Raw genomic sequence first — 21835 nt, 5'->3', positions numbered from 1 at the left:
TAACAATGAAATAAACAAGTTATTTAAATGTAAAAATACAAGAGTCATATTTACAGAAAAGAATTACACAGACAGAATGCAACCAATCATGTAGTTATAATAACACAGAAAAAAAGCAAACAAAAAGAATAATGTAAGTAAATTGAAAGGCTAATTTACATTTATCACACTCGGTTCAGACATAACGGCTAAAAGTTGATAATTACAGCGTTCATCAGCGATGCAAACACAGCAGCTGTGGAAGAGCTGATGAATGTTCACTGCAGCAACAAATGAGCTTTAAACGGTGATTGTCAGCGTGCCACAGTGTGGTCTGTGCGATGTGAGCCCCACTAGCTGAGGAAATGTGGATGTTGGTACATATGTCTGGCTCTCAGCTACAATCTGCATGCTGTAGTAAAGCTGTGGAATGGAGGCAAGCGTTTGATTTGGATGGAGAAATGGAAGCTGTTGTTGTTTCTCAGCTGGCTGAATGTTTCTACATCCTGTTCTCACTGAGAGACACAAACACTCCGCAGAGGGGTGAGGAGAGGCTTCCTACAGACAAGCTGTTCTCCCAGCTGTCACAGCAGGTGACTGGAACTTGCTTCCTCTCCCTGTATGCAAATTAAACTCAGTATACATTCAACAACACAAACGCAGGTACATATACGTGTCGTGAGCACCATGTGTTGCTGCTGGACTCTTGCCATCATTCAGTCCAAGTGTGTTACATTATGTGTGCATTCATGGTTCGGCAAAGAGAAAGAAAACATGTGTTTTTGAAAAATACTGTACGTTCAGAGTTTGGCCTGATCACTATGAAATGGCACTCGACATAGAGGTTCTTGTGTTGCACATATTTGAAGTCAAAGTCATGGTTATATTGGCTGCTGCTTGAAACTTCTATCTTTACTCAACACTGTTCATTTCTTTTGTGAATGATGGTCCCATATAGAGTGGATTAGACGATAAAGCAGAGCATGCTTTAGTCAGAACCAATCAGCATATCCTCCCCAGCTCCACCTCGGGTTACTGTGGTAGCAGTTATGGCTCTTCATATGATTGGCCATTTCCTCCCTGCTGTTAGAGTCACAGTCACAGGGAGTTATAAAATGTTCCTAACTGAACCCTCTGTTTGTTTCTACAGAGCTTCATATTGTGCTATCACCTTTTGCTTTAACCCCGGGCCTTCTGCTAATTGGCTGATTGTTATCATCCTGTGTTTTGTTGTGGATAATATTCAAATTTCCTGCATCCAACTCGTTTCATGAATAGTACTGGAGGCACAGCGATGGTAATGAGTGTCTGTCTCAGGAGATGAGGTGAAATGAAAGTCAAATGATTCCTGTCAGATTCATGTGGGAAGCATAGTGCAGTAAACAGCTATAATACACCAGGCCTTGAACACTTGACATCACCTTATAGTTTATAGTTGAACATGTCATGAGGGAGAGGAGGGGAAATATGAACAACATGAAGTCTTAAAAAGGAAAATTGATGGAGTTATAAAAGTGTGCAGACGTTAAGAGGGAGCTGGTGATAGAACTAAAGGGAATGTGAAAAATAAGAAGACTACAGTATCATTTTAGTCTTCAGTTTACCAACAATACACAGGAGGATGTGCAGAAACATGTCATATCTAATAGCTCATCATGCTATATAGTGTCAGGAGAGGAAAAACAAATGTCCCGACTCATGTACGTGTGTCTACATCTGCAGTGTGTAAAATACAACAGGTGAAGAGGAGAGTTGTTCTTAAAGTAAAGTAGATCAATCCAACTCACATTTGTTGATGTTTCACTATTTGTTGTCTGGACACGAGGAGGAGTTAGCTGGTCGTGAAGCTGTGATGACATCAGAGGTTCAGTCACAAGATTCTTGCTGGGAAGCAACATTGAGTGTGTTTACATGCGCACTAAGAAACCCATCATTGATTTGATTTATGGAGTTACCAGATTATTCAAGTGGTCATGTAAACAGCGTAATGCGATATGCTTTATCGGATAGAAGCTGTTATCAGGTTATGAGAAATCCGATAAACACACCTAGTTTTTTGTCCAATATTCCTTTGTTATTGGCATGTATACCATTAATCTGTTTTCCTTTCGTCCTTTTACATCTGCGCATGTGTAAAAACGTCAGAGAAACAGGATGTTGTTAAAGCGTGAGCGGATGCAGATGTGATCAGCCTATACTCTCCGTAGCTACCGAACTCGTACAGCGCTATTGCTGCTTGCATTTTTAGAGGTATAGCGTGACACACTATCATCCCATGGGCCGGGCTCATGACATCCTTCATCAGGTTACACAGTTTGACAAATGCTCTTCACGACATTCTGAAATTCTCTCTCCATCATGATCTGAGAATTCCTTGAGCACCATCTCTCCCAGCGGTCCCTGCTCCTAACACGCACCCAGCAAGTGAACAAAAAACAGTTTTACCTCACATACTTGGAAAGAAATCCAACAAATTGGCTGAATCGTGTAGACCTGTTTTTTCCATTATTGCATTACTAAAGTGCATGCAGACATGTCAATTCAGATTATTATCATAACCTGATTATTCCCAGTTATCAGATTATTGTGGTCATGTAAACGGGCTCAATGATGGAGTCCAAACAGACATCTGCTGCAGATTCCTCAACACTAATGAACGTTGTGAGTGTCCGGTTGTTGTTGTTGTTTATTTGACGTCATGTCTTTTCTGCCACCTCAGTGTTGGAGAGGAAAATGTCCACTCGCCAAAGCAGAGAGGAGCTCATAAAGAAGGGAGTCCTGAAGGAGGTTTATGAGAAAGGTAAGAAAATAAAGTGATTGGTAAAATATAAAATGCTGAAGTGCTGAAACAACCAGTTGATAAAGGATTTCTTTGTTGACCTGATTTTTACCTTTTTATCAAAAACATCCAAAGTTTTTCTAGCTTTTCTCTGCCTCACATTATTTTAGTATTTATATCTGGTGGTGTCACTCTGTTAATATGGTTGGTAAATATCTGAGTATTTATATATTTATTTATATACATTGTATACATTTCATGACAGTGGAATCATGTTTATACGATCATGTCAGGTGATCGTTTTTTGGATGTATAAATTAATGGTTCCATTACATTTTTGAAGCATATGAATAGTTTTGTCTGATTTAACAGTGGAACAGAATGAGTATTTAACATATGATTTCGCATAAATTTGCCATATCTTATATTGTATACTGTATATTATATATATTTATATGTATTGTAAACATTCTTATTAATGTTAAAATTTTTTTACAATTTCCAAATTAGCACAAAAAATGAACAATGCCTACACAGCAACGTGGTATTTCTTTTTTCTTTTTATTTTACCAGTCATAGAGAAAATGAATTATTGATCAGTTAAAAAAATGTTTATGGTTTGAAAACATTGGTATGTTGCTGGAGCTTTGCCTGCAACTAATATTTTGAATATATTTTCTATATATAAAATATTTTTAATAGTTATTTTCATTACTGAATATTCTGTCAGTTATTATTTTGATTAAAGGAGATTTAAGTTCACACAAAAACGAAAACTCAGTTGTTACCCCCATACTACGGAAGCCCTAAGGGGCAAGTGAAGATTTTTTTTTTTTTCTGGTGATCCATTTTCTAAGTCTGATCTTAATTGTTTTGTTTATGATGTCAGAACTAGTGGGTAAAAAGATTTGTCTCTTGCATGAAACCAGGTGATTTTTTTCTAAATGGAGAATGTTTTTTTTGTTTTGCCTCATGTGAAGGAGAGTGGATCTTATTTTTCCAGGAGAAAAAAAAATGTTTTAATGTGTGAAGTCGAGTGGGGGGAAAGTTTTGGCAGTGGAATTTTTTTGTAAGGGTCATTTGGCTCAAGTGTTTGTTTTGTAATGAGTTATTGGTGCACTTTCAAAATGAGAGTATGAGTAATGAGAAAACAAATACTTGAGTCTTTAAAGAAATTCTTCAGAATTAATTTTTTTTCACCTATTTTTATGGATGGAGAAAAAAAGAACTTGGAAAGGTTATCAAGGCAGAGCTTTTTTCTCGAGCCGTAAACACAGGAGAGAAGACGATTTAGATCAGACTTAGACGACGCATCACCAGAAAGAGAAAAAGGTTCTTGCCCCTCAGGGCTTCTATAATTTGCAATTTTCCCAGAGCCCAAGGTCCAGCCGTCTTGTTTTCTCCAACCAAAAGTCCAAATCTCAAGATACTCGAAGTGATATAAAACGGATTATACATTTTGAATTCAAACTGTTGGTTGATTTTCTTGATTTGTCTCAGCCCTGACTTGTAGTTTGTTGCTGCCTGTTCCATATTTTTATTTTCCAACAAAAAATAGAAGCAAGGCTGCCTCGTCTGTTTGTCATTTATCTATTTTTGCTGCTCTGCCTCCTGTTCGTCCCCCCGCTGGGACTGTATAGATGGCTCTTCCCCGGCTGTGCGAGAGGAGGTGAAGATGGAGAACGGGCGCTCTCCGGTGCTCGGCTCGAGCCTGTCAGAGTGTGAAGGTACTGAGCTGATGGAGGGAGCAGCTGCAGCAGTAGGTAGGCAGCAGAGCCTCGGCACCGTTGATGCCTCATTTCTCAGCTCGTGTTGCAGCATCTGAATGCTTCACCTCATACTTTCTTCTCCTCAGGCTCTCTGGACTATCAGATGCAAAGTGAGGGTGCATGTCAACAGGACCACACCCAAAAATCCATCCAGGCTCCGCCCACGAAGAAGTCCAGTGTGTATCCGGCTGAAAGCACGGAATCGACGCTCTCCAGACCTCCTATGCTACACAAACAACCTCCTGCGCTGCCACCCAAACCCTTCAACAGGCTACCTAACCACATTACAGGTGAGATTGTCGTCATGCACGCTCATAATTGCACATGTGACTGTGTGTGCACATCTAATCCTCTCACATCCTCTTTCTCTGTGCAGACGGCGCCCCGGTGAAGTTGCCGTGCATGTCGGTCAAATTATCTCCTCCTCTACCTCCAAAGAAGCTCTTGATCTCCGTACCTACAGGGAGCATGGAGCCTCCTTCGCTCGCCTTCCAGAAGTGCCCCGCCCCTCCCGGCCATGCTCCACTGGGCGGGCACTCTCTGCAGTACGGGACTCTACCTGTCGCCCTCCACCCCCCCAGCCGAATCATAGAGGAGCTCAACAAGACTCTGGCCCTCACCATGCAGAGGTTTGAGAGGTGAGGATCACAACAGAAATCATCATACACAACGTTTATATTATGGAAACCACGTTTCTCCTCCAGAACATCAACTTTTAATGAGCTTTGAAAAAATAGCTGTGATCAGTTTTGTCACATTGGATTTATCAGCCGATCAGACGGGTGTTAAATGCTTCATGTAGCTCATGAAACTTACTTTAGTTCATTCTCTCAACATATAAAAGGAAACCTATAACTATATACAAAAAGACTGAGTCCTCAGCAGCGGCCCTGGGTTTGAGTCGGACCTGTCGTCCCTTTTCTCTCAAATTTGAAGCTGTCCTATCCAAATAAAGGCTAAAAGCCCAAAAAAAATTAAGAAAAACAACAAAAGATACTCGAAACCATGGCAAAATGAAAATAATTCCAAGTAAATGGAGTGTTGGTTTTTGGGTTTTTTTTTTCCTGTTTGAAATTAATAAGTCACTAAACACATACCAACACATTTGTAATAATTTAAATATCTGTGAGTTGAAAATCTGAAATTACATCTGTTACTAATTTCTTTTTGCTTCAGTACTTTTATTACTATCAAATGCAGATAGCGTATCGTTTTAACAGCCTCTTCTCATCAGGAAAAGACCACTTAGATTGGCTGTGAAAGAAGTTTATTATTACCCATATTTGCGTTTCTTATTAAGCGGCAACCTCTGGTGGCCAGAGTTATTATTACAGCAGCAAAAGAGGAAGTCAGGTGGAGCAGTATAAAGAGGAGGCGGTCAGGACGTTCCTCCCAGAGACAGCTGTTCATGTCCCGTGCTTGAAACCGAAAGTCAACAGTGAGTTATTTTAAGTTACTAACGTAGTACGAATGAAGAGCGATAAAGGCCACACGCTGGGAGGAGGGTGGGGATGGATCACTGGGTTGAGACAAACAAACAAGCGCAGGACGACCTGTTCAGTCAGTTAGGTATGAGGAAATGTCACATTTCAAACGTGGTATCAAACAAACGATTGATACTTCTGATAACCTCAGTACACTCAGGTTACATTAGAGTTTCTGATGACACGACTACGGGGAGAAAAACACTGTCACTGACAAATTATCACAAATGATCAAACACACTCTGTGCCTATTGGAAGCACACTGGTTACACCACCTCTCCTCCAGCAGCTCGCTCCTCCTCATCCATCAGTATGATTGGTTGCCTGTCTGCAGGTTAATTTGCTACCAACCTGCCACTGCTCCAGGCCGGTACTGTTGGTCATGGAAAAGCTTAATGATGTGCTGTGTGGGTGTATTCAAGTTTATTTTTTACAAATCAATCTTTTATTTCACAGTTTTGATTCTGATTTTTAGCACCTGTCTCTTCTCCAACTGCATGACTGCAGGTTTTCTCTCCATCTGTTTGTTCTGAGAGTTTGAGGCCGATGATAGATCACTAAACATAAATCATGTACATCACACACACATACAGCTGCTCTCCTATTATTTCACAACTTCATGCAACATTGAGCCCACACCTCTGACCTCTGGCCTTTCCCACCGACCTGCAGCTCCATGATGCACACCGTTCCCACGGTGATGATCGAGTGCAACGACGACAAAGAGAACCTCCCCAACGAGGCGGACTACGAGGAACTGCATGGTATGTACAAGGACGAGGAAGAGGAGGAGGAGGAAGAGGATGACGATGACGAAGAAGAGGACGACGAAGAGGAAGAGGACGACGAAGAGGAAGATGATGATGACACATTGTTTACAAGTGGGTGTTTTTCTTCAGGGCATAAAGCATCCACCTGCATGTGTATGCACTGTGACCAGAAGTATGTTTCCAGCATAATCTAACCACGCCTGTTATTAATTACGATATTTAATATGTGCATATGCATGTATGAGCACATATGTTAACATGTTTCCATATGGTTGCCCGAGCACAAACATCACACATGGCTGGAAGCTCTCTCTATTATTTAACAAGGAAGCATGTGTAAAGTTTTTTCAGTTATTTCATTTTGCACGAGTAATAAACATACAATAATATAATACATAAAAAGAGGAAAAGGATGCTGTTGAGAATAAAATCAAAGTCGAAGACCATTAAATTCTACCAACGTTTGTATAACACTCAGGGTTTCTCTCAGTGTGAGGTGCTGCTGAAGTGAACAGTGTCTTCACTAATCATATTTGCGTCCTGTTACACTTTTATGACATATATTGAGCTTCAGGGAAAACAAGCACTTACAAAAGACATCATCGTTATCTGATCACAGGACAAAGATGACATATATCTGGATCTGCCTGGCTCTGTCTGGCAGCATTGAGGGAAACCATTAAATAAAAAATGTAAAAAAATAACAACAGTGATAAATGAGAATTATGATGGGTGCTACAAGGAAATCTGTGAAGACAGGAGCGAGAGTTCAGCACAGTCTAGATCTGCAGCTTGCACTAACACACGACACCTATCTTGTTTCTTGTGTCACCACTGAAGGCACACTGGCCATGAAGGTTTTAAGGAAGGACTCTCTGGCCATCAAGCTGAGTAACCGTCCATCCAAGAGAGAGCTGGAGGAGAAAAACATCCTGCCGCTGCAGTCGGACCAGGAGAGACTCGAGTCTCGACAACAAACAGCCACCAAACTGACTAGGTGAGCCCGTGTGTGTGACCCTGTGCGAGCTGTGATGGATGTGACCTGGCTGCTAAAGGGAGCAGATGATGGATGATGAGTCATCGAGCAGGAAAGAGGCAGAGCTGAGATTAAAGCTGAGGAGCAGCTGCAAGACGAGCAGACATGAGGGAAATGGGAAGTGTGAAGAGTGTAGTGTGAAGTGTGAGGGCTGAAAGGCAGGTTTAAGTGAAAGGTGCTGTGAGCATGGCAGGTACAATTCTTATTTTAAAAGAACAGTATCAGGAAACTATTTAAGACATCCTGATCAGGAGATCAGGAGTCATTTTTGTGGGGGGTTTTTCATTCTGTTTTACACATGAAAAAAAAAACACCCGAATTTTTGATTTTCATCAGTATGACACATTTTCTCAGTTGGAAAAATGTTTTAAGAAATTTGGAAAGATTATACTGGCAAAACTTTTTTTTCACCAGTTCTAAAGTGATAAACACAGAAGAGATGATTTACATGATAAAATATTTTGCCTATTTAAATGACACATGCAGCCCACACTACTGACAACAGTGTATCTCAAATTTTGATAGAATTTCAAGAAAATTCACATTTGTTTTCATTCACAACTGTTACGATTATTAGCAGCTGATTAATTGAGATAACCTTGTTATGTTTGACCAACAGTCCCAAAGTCAAACATATCTGATATTGAAAAGCAGAGGAAAGGACTAAATCCTTACATCTGAGAAGGTGGAGCCAGAGGACTGAACTGATTTTATCTGATTTGACTTTATGATGCCCACCGTGAGCTGCACTCAAAAAATATAAATCTTGCAAATTGAAATTCAATTATTTCCATAATAAATCAGGTCTGCTAAAAGGGGCTGTAACATGTTTGGCTGAAGCAGAATCTCCTAATGTGTCTGTTCTTCTTTATTCTCATTTTATCTTCCTGTCACATACTGTACATAAATCTTTAGTGGATGGAAAAAATGGATGACGACTTGAACACCAGACATTTCTTTTTTGGCCAGTGGTCATGCTGTAAGGGCAACAGTCCACTCCAAGATGTTCTGGTGTAGAAAATAATGGACTCTTTCCTTTCTCTATCACATTGGTTATTTGTTGTATATCTCACCATGGATATGTGGAGTGATTTAGATTTTTATAACTCCTCTAATGAACTGCTTACAATTGATTTGTGATGATTTACTCACATTGGTGCTATCTACCTTAAACACATGTACTGTAAATCAGTGTTCATTAGCTGTGAAGCAGAACACCCACTGTGTTCCCCTCCTCTGGCTTCTCTCTGGACCCTCTCAGTAGTAACAGTCTGTTGCTCTTGGCATCTTTTTACTGCTACTGTTCTCGCTCACTATCAGTCATCCTACCAACTATATGACTCACAGCCCCACCTCAGCCTCCATGTCTGTAAATTCACAGAAATACAACCTCATAAAAAATATCACACGCAGTCAGCTCATCTCTCCAGAACAGCAACATGTCTGCCTGCCTTTTTTTTTATTTCGCATGAACCCTGTACGATGATGATGAAACACATGAAAAACGCTCTAAAAATAGATTTCCTGAAATAGACGTGTCACTATTTTTTTCAGGCGGTTGAGTCAGCGGCCGACAGCAGAGGAGCTGGAACAGAGGAATATTCTCAAACGTGAGTAACTGTGCATACAGTGAGAGGAAACAAACATATTGATCATCAGTGTGTGTGATGGTGCTCTCTTTGTTTCTCCTTCCCGCCAGCTCGAAACGATCTGGAGGAGCAGGAGGAGAAGAGGGAGATCAAGAGACATTTGTCCAGAAAGGTGAGACGGAGGTGGAGAAGGACATAGCGTGGACATGTTCAGATGTGTTCAGATGTTTAGTTCATGACCCAGCTGGAAATATAATCATGGTGACCCAACTGCCACCCTTCAGATTACAGCATTTTGAAAGGATGATAGTATTATCTGTTACATCATCCTCTCATCGTGTGTGTGTGTGTGTGTGTGTGTGAGCCCTCATCTCCAGGACTGTTGTCCCACAGTAATCATGTTATTCCATCATAAGTATTGATGGATGAAGCCACTATTCTACTGCAGAGAAACAGTCACTTCACCCATTTGTTTCTCACCTTCAAAACCTCAATACCCTCAATACTAAAATAAATTTCAATACCAACATATTTCAACATGGCGAGAGAGCAACATCTAATAAATATGATAACCAACCCTGTTCTCCCCTAAACATTCTCTATTCATTTAAAAAATTCAGACTAAAAATATTTGAAAAAAGAAAAAGAAATTCCGCCTGAAATGTTTTTTTCTCCTGAGGGAAAAAACATTCGCTGTTACATGAATAAAGAAAAAAAAAGCTCCTGGATAAATGTTTGCCCACTTGATTTTACACATGAAAAAAATTCTGCCTGATTTTTTTGTATTTTTCTGGTGTTTTCACAGATGGACACTTGTTTTTCACCAGTTGTGCCGATGGTGAAAGGCTTTGAAGTTATCTGATCCCTTTTTTCTGTCAAGTGTTTTATTTATTATATCTACATACAAAGAAAAGTATGACAGGATTATTCTTTATTTTTAATATTGAATTGATTTTAAAATATAATTAAACCTACATTGCACATGAAAAGAAATGATATTTTTTTACACTGACCAAGAGAATCCATCCGTCTCAAACATCGGCCATTCTTTCTGCAGACACGTGTTCCCAAGCGTGCGTGTTGCAGAATGCTGAGTTTGACTTTATAACTATTGGACTCACACAACTTCTTTCCTGCGTCCTTTAGCTCAGCCAGAGGCCAACAGTGGAGGAGCTGAGGGAGGCAAAGATCCTCATCCGCTTCAGTGACTACGTGGAGGTCGCCGAGGCTCAGGACTACGACAGGAGAGCAGACAAGCCATGGACTCGGCTAACGGCTGCTGACAAGGTTAGCTAAACACACACAACCGCTCTAAACAATTCTTAGCTAACTCTGGGTTCGATTGGTCTGTACTGTATGTAAGTGTTTGTTTGTGTGTTCAGGCTGCCATCAGGAAGGAGCTGAATGAGTTTAAAAGCACAGAGATGGAGGTGCACGAGTCGAGTCGTCATTTTACCAGGTAGGACAAAGTTATGAGGCTGTAAAGTTCATCACATATCAGACAATAGTGCAAAGCACAGTTTTGTCTGAAGTTTAAGTCTGTCAAACAGTTTTATCAGCAGAAGGACCAAATATTAAAGTTTGTCCAGAGGGTGGTGCCAGAGGAAAGGTCATGCTGTTAAATGAAAAGGTTTTATCCTCTGTACGACGGCCATTTTAAGGAATCCCAGATTACATTGTTAGCCTTGACTCAGCCTTTATCAGTGTAAGCTGCACATTGTCTGCCTCAGCAGTACCTACACTGTGCTCCTGTCACATTATTCAGAACATAATTATGAGCAGCCGAGTGTGAAAACTGTTCAGTTCAGAGTCAGGGGATTTCTGGCTGCTGCAGAATCTCCCTGCAGAAGCTGCACACAGCTTCAGAGGCTTCGACACAGGGGCAGTGTTAATGTGTCATTACTGTGTTTTTCTTTTGAATTGTGCCATGAATTACATAAAAGATGATAATTTAAAAGATAATTTTGCAAGTCAAAGTTGCAGTTTGTCATAAAGATAGAACCATTAAGTTTTGTGTAAAACTGCTGAGTGAACTAGATTTCTGATCTAGCGCAATAGTCTGTTGCCTCTACGGAAGCCCTGCGGGGCAAGTGTTATTTTTTCTGGTGATCCATTTTCTAAATCTGATCTAAATTGTTTTCTCTCCTGTGTTTATGCTGGGATAATAAGTTCCATAATCTTTTTCCTTCTGTGAAAAGACGTGAAGAAAAAAATATATATATTTCATGTTTGAAACAGAGTGAAAATATAGTAAGTTGTGTTTGTTTAAACACATGAACAAATAATTTCAGACTCTCTTTTTCATTTGTGAAATGGAAAGAAGAAAAGATTTCAGGAGAAAAAAAATCCTTTTTTGTAAGGCTCATATTTCAAACACTCAAACATGAAAAAAAAATCACTGTTTCACACATAAAGTAAAAAAGATTTTACTGGGTTTCACGTTATTTTTCCTGCTGATTTGTTTCACTCAGTTTCACAAGAAAAAAAAGAATTGGACCAAAGTTCTCATGTCATAAACACGGAGAGAAAACAATTTAGATCAGACTTAGAAAATGAATCACCAGAAAAACTAATTTCACCAGAAAATTACAATTAGTCTGACAAACAAAATGTGTCATTTCATTTGTGAAACTGAGTGAAAAAAAAAGTTTTGGCAGGAGAAGCATTTTTTTTATATATATATATAAAGGCTCATTTTTCACAGACTGAAAAACAAAACAAAATTCACAGCTGAAATATTTTTTCACGCAGTTTCACACATGGGGAAAAACAGAATTTCTCCTAAAACAAAAAACAAAATACTTAGGCAACAATTTGTCTGATTTTTTTTTTTCTCCGTTTCACACAAAAAAGAACTTTAGATTTCTCGCAAAATAATTTTTTTCCCCATCAGTTCTCATGTCATGAACACAGGAGAGAAAACAGTTTAGGTCACACTTTGAAAATGGACCACCAAAATAAATAAATAAAGATTCTTCACCTGCCCTCATGGCTTCTGTACCCTCCAGATTAGGAAGGGGAAATTTCCCAACTTTCCAGCGTTCAAGATACACTCCGCCCTGGTGAACAAAAACATGGCTCACCTCAACTTATGTTTCTTTGGCGAGTGTACACACAAGAGAGCCCTCAGCAGTGCAGCCTTCTTTCATATAAACGTAACAGCACCGGGTTTACAGGTACATTTTTGAGTTAAGAGGTGTCCCAGAATGCATCATAAGTCACCAACATGACCATCACTTTGGAAGAAGTTATCACCAAGTTCAGCCAAGTTGAGAGCTGCAGCTATCTGAAAGGAGAGTTAGTCGGTTCTGTAAGAGCTAGCATGTGGGACCGGCTCTACTGAAGGTTTCAGTGAGTGTTAAGAGACATCACTTATGTGACTGCAATTACATTTTTTTTTACAGTCTTATACTTTAACGACTGCGACTTTATTAGAGTTGCAAAATGATCTTTTAAATTGACAAAAATAATTTGTGTAATTCAATGTGCTGGAGGTGGAGAGACTTCACCTCCGTTAGTTTGAAAGGTAATCAGTGGTGAACTGAAGTGAATAATTTGACCTGTTGGTGATGCTTGAAAAGTCCAGGGATTCATCCTCTGGGTTTGTCTATATCTGTAATCAATTGAATGGTTATCCATCAGTTGTTTGTTCATGTTTCATTCTGGACGTGAAACCTGACCTGAAATTGCTCAGCCTAACTCACTTTGTTGTCATGGTTTCTCTCTGCAGGTTTCATCGGCCATAAAATGAGTGAGTCAGACCTCGGACATGCTTTTATACTCCCACACCGAGCCTCAAGTGTTCAGACTGCTACCTGCTGCCCTCGTACTGCTAACTGCTCCTCTTCCAGCGTCGACTTCAAACCGACAGACTGGACACAAACACAACCTGTGAGCTGTGGCCGTCACAGGAAACAGGAGCAAACACTTCTAGATGGATCAAACTGGCATCTCCACTCAGTGGAGATTTTAAGGACTTCTTGATATTCAAAAGCTTTTATTTGTCATTTTTTATGATGAAGAGGTGGTGATTTGTTTACTTTGCAGCACTTTTGCTTTTGGACGTCAAACACAGAATCTGTGCCAATTTGGAAGATGAGTCAGAGGTGAGGATGGGACTTTTCTTTTTTTACGCAGGGATTGGTTTCTTGCCTTTCACCATGTTCTCACTCTCCTTTTTCAACTGGACTTTATCTTTCCTTGAGGGCGCGCTTGTGTTGGCACCGTTTTATTCTACAGATGACATCTCAGTGACCGTTTATCTAATTTTTTCAGAGGAATTGAAATATTTACAACAGCTTACGTTGTTGTAGGCAGCTGAATCGTAAGCCAAAATGTTGCAAAGTCCTAATCAAAATCCCCAAATTCTCTCTGCAAGCCAGTAACAGTAAACAATGAAGATCTCCTAACAGGTACACATCAATCAACTGAGCAATAATTTCAGATTCTTTTCCTCATCTGTTTATGGGCCGCATTCAACACCTTTCAGACTTCAGATCCCCATTTTAAACCAAAGCAACTTGACTTGCTGTGGAAGTCGCAATCTTGAATGCATCCTAGAGTGACTGCTGTCGAGAGTTCAGTAACGCGCTGTGTCACTGTGCCTACAGGATTGTTTACAGGGATTTCAAAGTTGCCAAATTTACTCAATTCATTTGATACAGTCTTATCTGTAGACACAGTCTAATGTTGCCGAACTCTCTGCTCAACTACAACAAAGTAGACTTTGGTTTTTAATATTTCATATTTTATTGTCTGAGATGAAACTTCAACGGTACAAAGTCAGAAACCCTGCCACCTTATGTTTTCTTCTTTATTGTTTACAGTTTATGAATTTCAGTTTTGACCGTATTATTGGGAGAACTGGTTGGTCTGTTGTGTGTGTTAGGACTGTGTCTGAGTGAGTGTGTGTGTATGCCTACATACAAGCATCAGTAACAATACTGTCTCTTGTATGTTTAAAAGTGTTTTGGGAGAAAATATTCTCAGAATTATAAGACTTGTACAGAACAAAGAAAGTTTTCAAATGTTTTTTGTAAAGCAGAAAAGCTGCATGTGAGTATTAATTTATTGTGAGTCTTCTATGATGTATGCAGTTTCTTAAAGAAAGAAACTTATTAAAAAATAAGTTAAAGCTTCTTTGCCTTTTTGTGCCTTCACACTTACATTGCCACTGTGTTTAGAAGCTGTTTTCAGTGTTCGAGTCCTTTCCACGTCTCCATTATCAGCTGGGAATTGTCTCGTCAATATGAAAAGTGGCTCTCATTTCCTCACTGAAAGTAGCCAGTGATGAGTTTTCAGTTCAGTCATGCAGAGACGAATCCCTGCTGATTGTACGCCACAGTCTGTTAGTCTCTCAGTGGAGACAAAATCAAGTCCCTCGTGGCTACACAGCGTGCATCGGAGTGCCACAATATTTGTGCCAAAGGTCGATGGCTTTAGTCACAATAGCGTCTGTGTTCTCCTGTGGGATCTGGAAGGGAAAGGTTAAAGTGAGGTTTTATAAGTGTACTACTGTGAGGACATCAACATTGCATTACTGTTTGTTGTGCTGTCATTTACTCACATTGCACAGAAACTTGATGACGCCTTCAGGCCGGTTGATGCCCATCAGTATGATCTTGTAGCTGAGCAGAATCTCCAGCGCCACAAACACCAGTATCTTACAGGAGCCACTGATCACCTTGTCCCACACCCTGAAAATAATCATAGTGCTCAGTGACCAGGGTGAAGAATATAAGATCAACATCTTTTTCCTGTGTGAAACCAAGTGAAACAATTTAGATTTGGCAGGATTTTTTTTCTTTTTCTTTTTAAGTGTTGGGGTAGTGGTCCACTTTAAGCCTCATGTGGTCAAAATGAGTATTACAAAAACAAACTTTTTTTTTTTTTCTCCTGCCAAAACTTTTCAATAAAAAAATGTTTCACTCTGTTTCACACATGAAAAAAGAAAACAATTTAGATCATTCAGAAAATGGATCACCAGAAAAGAAAAAGAAAATCTTCACTTGCCCCTCAGGGCTTCTAAGGTACAGTACAAAGTTAAAATTTAATCAAAACCAGTACTTCCTTGTGTAGCAAGTTTCCACTAAAAATCACTGACACACTACCGTCACTTTTTATGTTTCTGTAGCTGCTTGTCTGATTGCATCCTAAAAGCAGGATCAGAACACAGTTTCAGCTACAAGCAGACACAGAGAGTCATAAGCACAAATGAGCATTGTGCAGGATCATTTGTTCTAAGAAATGGCCAGAATTTGAAGGTAGCTCCAAAACATCAGGCGGCAGCATAATCTCTTACTGCTGCTATCTACTTTTAGCTGTCGCAACTAGCTGGCATTAGCCATGCAGCAAAGTGTTCCTATTAGCAGACTGAAGCTTTAGCAGTCATGGCAGGAATTTAAGGCACCATGATCAACTAATCTGACAAAGCAATCATCCTGAAAGACACATTTGGTGTAGTCTGATCTCAGCTTAATTCAGTGGCAGAAATTTGGTTTGAAGATCTTTTAAAAAAACATCCAAAATGTATGAAACCTTGCTGTGTGTTAGCTGATATGCTGATCAGGTAAACTGACCTCTGCAGACTGGACTCGGGCAGGCAGCCAGCGAAGCAGCGTCTGAACCAGAGGCTGTAGGGCAGCTGAGCGAGAGCTCCGCTGATCTTCAGATGGTTCAGCAGTCGAGGTTCCTCCTGACTCAGATAATGCTCCAGGCTCTTTGGCTGCACATGAACAGAAGAGGAGGACACAACAAAGTCTTAATTCACAGTGACGCACATTACAAAATATTGTGATCCTGAGTCGTCCTCCTCCTGAGTCATGAGAACTTTGTGACATCAGCTCTGACATTTTAAAAACTACATTTAAATGAGGATTCATTATGTTTCATAGCTTTTTACCATTGAGTGGCATGACGTGTGCTCAAAATGCCCCCAGGACTATAAGGAAAATAATTAAATAAGTCCTGAAGACTTGCCAATAATTCGCTTTTCGAATACAGAGTGTTTATTTCTGTTAACAACAACACAACTGTTGTGAATTTTAAAACCCTTTTAAACATCTGGTTTTGTAACTGTTGCCCTGGAAAATAATAGAATAATTGAGGGAGCAGCAACTGAATTAACATTGTTTTTTTTAACCATGATTCAGCTACATCTTGAGACTGTCCTCAGTGAATTAAAAATGCCTCAAACAAGTGAAACTCTGAAAATGTTCTAGTCAGTGACCTTATGTTAAGAATTTCTCATCAAACATTTTTAAGGTAAAAAATAAACCTTAAAGCTTTACTTGCTTTGAACAATATTTTTACTGGTGGCATTCAAAGATTTTTTCCTTAAATCTCATGGTAACACTCACCAGATGGGGTACTGAGTCTCCAAACTTTGTGTGGAACTGATTGACGAAACACTTGATGAGCCAGTAACAGTCGACAGGATCATCTACGATCTCCTCCATGGCTCGACTGATGGAGAGGAAGTCCTCGTTCTCATCATCCTGTCACAACATGTCAATATCATATGTTACAGCACCTTTTAGGCCATAAACACTTTCAAAGGCAAAACAAAACAGCTCTACACTGAAGGCAGACATATTAAGGGTGATTTGGACATATTCCGTTTTTCCGTTACATCTGCCGACCTGGCTCTACTCAGTTTGACTTGCAGTCGTGTGACAGGGATTTACATTTCCACTACAACTGGGCTACCTGCTTTAAGGTGTGTCTTAAAGCAATGGCACTCTTGTTCCAATCCCTGCAGTACTATCGAAGAATCACCACTAACAAAGTGGCTCAGCTAATTCAGTTACAAACATGTTTAATTTCCTATAAATTATTCACAATACAAGCGTTTGCGTATTCACCAGCAGTATACGCTTGTGAATGACTTCCGAGTTGGGTTGGCCGCAAGTCGTGAGATGTCACTGCGGCCCAATTGGAGGCGGGGTGGCCACAGCTTGGCCTTACTCTTGAAGTCGGCGCGGCTAGGTTTGACACGGTGTGGCCAAAGGTGCTGATGGAAAAACAGCAATAATCCCATATTAAAGCAACATTATTATGCGATTTGGCACGCAACTGTTACTGAGTGCGAAACCACTGTTGTAAATACAAATCCCAGGTCTGTAACAGCTTGTCAGACGTAATGTAGGTGCCAACTACAAACAAAACTCATTACATCATAACAATGTTATGTGTAGAAAACTTGTGCGTTGAAGTAAACATGTATGTGAACCTACCCTCTGACTAAAGTTACATAGTGCAGAAACAAGTGACCATTCACCCCATTACAAGACACTCACTGCACCATCAAAATGATTATGAAGCGGTTTTTTTAGGTAAAAAAGTTACAAAACATTGTTTAAATTGAGGTCCTGAATACATCTTAGTACTGATGTCGAGCTGAAAACACAAAGGGGTTTTGTGGTTGAGATTGTAAGTGATGAACATAAATCATCATATGCTTTAAGTATTAATAGTAATGTGGTTTACAGTCATTTGCCACTCATGCTCCAGGGTTCTATTATAATGAATTCATAATCAAAAGCTCTGTGCCAACTTCAAATATTAGTGGGCTGTTTAAACACAGCCAGAGTATGATGCCTGTTTTGTTATTTCGATGAGACTTTATCCATTTGTTGTAAACAGAACCATTATTTACATCTCTGAATATACTGTAAAAAAAACAAACAAACATCAAAATATGCTCACAATACTATCAGCAAGCAACACAAAATATATCAGTGTTCAGACTCACACAGTTATTATGTAATTATGATGAAATGTAGCAAAAACCTTCATAACATGCAAACCAGGACCAACTGTTATACTGTCTGTGAGGTTGGTTGATGACATGTAAAAATGTAAATATAGGTGCTTTTAACACAATATCTACAAGTGACACAAAAACAGTTAAATTGTTTTATAAAAAAAGAGGCCCCATGTCTTTATGGATCCCTGCTGAAGAGTTCAGCTAATTTTAAAGAAATAAAAATTATAGTCACATCTATGGCTGAACGATTTGGAGAAAAAATCTAATTGCGCTTTCTCTGACCGATATTGCAATTGTGATTCGTGATTTTCCTTTTTAAAGTCATGCTTCGGTTCAATATTCACTGTGTAATAGATTTAAAACATGTGATGGAGCATTGCCACATTCAACATATTAACTGATCTATATTCTAATGAAAAGATGAGAACTGTATAAATAATGTAATAACAATAATAATAATAATAATAATAATGATAAGAAACAGAAGTGCCGTCTTTCTTTTTTAATAAATCATCCAAGGTTAGAAATATAGTTGTTCAAGTCCGTTAAGTGAATCTACATTTTGCCAACAAATTAAAAAGACTGGATGAGGTTCAGTGGTAGGTTTAAAGACTTGTTACATCAGAAATTTGGACTTTCACAAGGAAGAGGTTGATTCATTTTGACGAAAAGAAAATAAAAGATGGATAAGTTAAACTAAATAAAATGTTTGTGGCAATGGAGACCTTTTGAGGTCTTACATTTCAAAAATTGAATTTAATAAATTTTAAGACTTTAAGACTTAAGGATTGAGGCTCCAGCTGATGCTGCTGTTCACCATACGTCATCTCAAGTTTTTATGTTGCTTCATCAGCCTAAAATAAGACGATAGTCCTCTTACCGGGGCAGAGGTCTCCGAGCATCGTGGGAGCACCTGGCTCTCCAGCTGGAACATGCGCAGGTAGACGTGGGTGGAGGGTGTGGAAGAGTTGATGTATCTCATCACCTCCAGAGCCTCCAGGATATCCTGGTACTGCTCCTTTCTGTAGCCTCCCACCAGAGAGTGAGAGTCACTGTGCGGTGGTAGGATTCCTGCAGGAACAGCAGAGTCTGATTGTTTAATATTACACAGAAGTTTATACATAAGACATCTCATTTTATTCTTTTTACATGCAACCTTGGAAATACAAGTCATTATAGTGATATGTGAGATGTTTGTGTGTGTCTTACCCAACAATACTTTCCACACATGGATCCTGTACATGGAGGGGAGAGGAAACCTCTGACTGAAGGTGCTCAACTTTTCCAGATCTGTTGGAAGAGTAAAAACAACAGTAACAGGACAAGAACTGACAATTACAGAACAAGTAGATGGTGGGAATAATCAGTGGGACAATAAATCCAGGAAAAATCTATTGTTATGTGTTGCTGATACCTTCTGAATGTAATGTTTTGGCCTGTATTACGAGTCTTATTAAGATCACCAACTGTCTTGGATAAAGCTCTGAATAAAATGAAAGATTGTTTCGTTAACTCTAGGCTTCAGCTTTTACAATTTTAAACAATACAATGTATGCTCTATTCAAAGACCAAGTTGAATGAAATTTAGCCCTCCTGTTTCCCCTAAATGTGTCAAATGTAAGTCAGATGATAGGACTGTAACTCTTCTGGTCATGCCCCTGACTGCATACATTTTGGGATGAGGTATTTCAATGCACACAGCATAATATTTGAGAAGCAAATTACCCCTGGCTGTAATTTTACTATTCTGGGCTGTTATAAACACTGCTTTCAACTACCGTGAGTATCAACTGGCTCTTGTGTTTGGCATGGATGTGGCCAAGAGGGTTATTTTAGGGTAATTGAAATCCTTGTCCCCTCCTTGCTATAGAAAATGGCACAATTAGGGATGGGAAGATACAAGTCTGGATAAAGTGACTGTGGTAAATTTCCATTATCAGGTTAATTGCGAATACCGCATGAGTGACTTAAAGACTTAAAACTTTATACTCGCCCTTGTGACAGTTAGGTTTCTCTGCCATAAGCTTTAGCAACACCCCTCTTCAGTTGTTGTATAATTTAGAATTGCAATCATTTTGGCCAGGATGACCACAACATGAATTCTCATATCACAAGCCCAAGCCTCAGCTGCAAACATATGATTTCCAGTATGTACTTGGAAAAGATAAGGTACACTCAAAATGTGCTAAGATTTGGGGTCCCTTTTAGATTATATAAGGGAGCAGGGTATCTTAATAATAAATGTATTCATGTCTGTGTCTTGAGATACATTGTCCACCTCACACTTGCTCCCAGAACCTATGTGTCAGGTACCTTTTCAGTGAATGTGCATGGTTTTGTCTTGATCCTGACTACTCTATTGGACTTTTGGTCACATTGGGTATTACCTATTTATCTTATTTTAACATGCATGTACAATTTCCTTACACCACTGTGGTGGGCCTTGTATATTCTGGTATTTTTTTTCTAGGTAGGGTCTCGGTTTTTACTGTTCTTCAACTATTGTTTACCTCTACTTTTTGTCTTGCATCTGTAATTTGTGTATTGGAGAAACTCAAAATAAAGTATTAAAAATGACTGCTCATGTGACAACCTGCCAGCCAACTTCATCCAGCATGTAAACCATGTTTAGACTGACATATTCCCCGTGTGTTGGTATATAATTGTTACCTACCCAGAGGATTATCCTTGAGCAGTATTTCCAGTGATTTCTTCTCCTCCACTCCTCTGAAGCCCACCTTCTCGTAGTATGCAGAGCGGAAGTTTCTCTGAGGGTCGTCGGCCATACTTTGACCGGGTCAGGGACACCTACACAGCATTTCCCCAAAAAACTGTCAGGTTACATTAGCTGTGGTGTAAAGGGCAAAACTCTTATCTCGGTGTTATTTAACTTAAAAGCAGATGGGGAGGACTGGTTTATGTCTTGTGAGAGCAGTGACGAATATGCAGTTAGCGGTTAGCTTCATGGGGAACACTTGTTTATAAAACTCCATCTGTAACAAATCCTTCGGCAATGACACACCGTTTAGTAGTTCATTTAGATACATTAAAATACGTGTAGATTAGCAGAATGGAGTGACAATTGTTAAATAAAGTACTAGCTAGTCTTACCTTGCTCTGGTGTTTCTCACGCATAAGCTGTATTGCTTCACTTGACCACCCTAAAGCTTTAAGCTAACGTCGCTAACAACATAACTTAAGCCACCGAGCTAACGTTAACGTTAGCAAATACGAAGCGTTTGTAACGGTAACATTAACGACAAGACCACCGGATTTAGTGACCTACAGGTGGACGGTCTCATAGCACTGCGGACCAAACGAGAACCAAACATACACTTCCAAAAATTAACTGGCTGCAAGAGATCTGCTACATGCTAATTGCTGTTGTTTTTATCGAAACACTTCCGGGTAACACTATCGAAATAAAACACATATAACAATAGTTTACCTGGCGCACTTGTGTCTATCATTTGATACTGCTTATACCAACTCAGCCGAAATATTCCACCTTTCAAATGTCTCTATCGTGGCCTTTCTTCGGTAAAACTGCTGTACACAAAGCAAATAAATGCTAGAGCTCTCAAATGTGCTTTTATTTTGAAACCAACGTTAAGCAATCAAGCATTTTTCCGGCGTCATAGCCCCGCCCACTAACTGTAGCC

At 39.6% G+C, this 21835-nt stretch overlaps 2 protein-coding genes across 3 annotated transcripts in view; one reads left to right on the top strand and one right to left on the bottom strand.

Moving 5' to 3' along the window:
• phactr1 (phosphatase and actin regulator 1) overlaps nucleotides 1–14544 on the top strand; it is a 39728-nt gene extending 25184 nt beyond the window's left edge. For both annotated transcript variants that reach the window (XM_084356106.1, XM_084356105.1), the window contains exons 3-13: nucleotides 2699–2779; nucleotides 4399–4521; nucleotides 4614–4817; nucleotides 4904–5165; nucleotides 6684–6892; nucleotides 7622–7778; nucleotides 9372–9427; nucleotides 9517–9578; nucleotides 10553–10693; nucleotides 10789–10865; nucleotides 13137–14544. In XM_084356106.1, the coding sequence (XP_084212232.1) occupies nucleotides 2699–2779; nucleotides 4399–4521; nucleotides 4614–4817; nucleotides 4904–5165; nucleotides 6684–6892; nucleotides 7622–7778; nucleotides 9372–9427; nucleotides 9517–9578; nucleotides 10553–10693; nucleotides 10789–10865; nucleotides 13137–13152 (1388 nt within the window). In that variant the 3' untranslated portion in view covers nucleotides 13153–14544. The remainder of the gene's footprint in view (nucleotides 1–2698; nucleotides 2780–4398; nucleotides 4522–4613; nucleotides 4818–4903; nucleotides 5166–6683; nucleotides 6893–7621; nucleotides 7779–9371; nucleotides 9428–9516; nucleotides 9579–10552; nucleotides 10694–10788; nucleotides 10866–13136) is intronic.
• Nucleotides 14545–14659: 115 nt separating this feature from the next.
• Nucleotides 14660–21680, bottom strand: tbc1d7 (TBC1 domain family, member 7). The gene is made up of 8 exons (XM_084356107.1): nucleotides 21285–21680; nucleotides 20848–20981; nucleotides 19383–19463; nucleotides 19054–19244; nucleotides 16765–16902; nucleotides 15985–16130; nucleotides 14973–15102; nucleotides 14660–14879 (listed from the first exon to the last, which is right to left on the bottom strand). Exons 2-8 carry the CDS (start codon nucleotides 20957–20959, stop codon nucleotides 14793–14795), a joined length of 885 nt encoding a protein of 294 aa, XP_084212233.1. The 5' UTR covers nucleotides 20960–20981; nucleotides 21285–21680; the 3' UTR covers nucleotides 14660–14792.
• Nucleotides 21681–21835: the final 155 nt, after the last annotated feature.

This window comes from Pagrus pagrus (genome assembly GCF_965226575.1).
Source record: "Pagrus pagrus genome assembly, chromosome: 6".
In the NCBI taxonomy this organism is placed as follows: Eukaryota; Metazoa; Chordata; class Actinopteri; order Spariformes; family Sparidae; genus Pagrus; species Pagrus pagrus.
The sequence above is the reverse complement of the archived record's forward strand: the minus strand, read 5'-3'. Positions and strand labels throughout refer to the sequence as shown.

Excerpts from the sequence above, each read along its gene's own strand:
- tbc1d7 (XM_084356107.1), bottom strand. The coding sequence starts at position 20,959 with ATGGCCGACGACCCTCAGAGAAACTTCCGCTCTGCATACTACGAGAAG. Across the intron at positions 15,103-15,984 it reads CCCGAGTCCAGTCTGCAGAG|GGTGTGGGACAAGGTGATCA; the intron begins GTCAGTTTACCT and ends GATTATTTTCAG. Across the intron at positions 14,880-14,972 it reads TCATCAAGTTTCTGTGCAAT|ATCCCACAGGAGAACACAGA; the intron begins GTGAGTAAATGA and ends TTTCCCTTCCAG.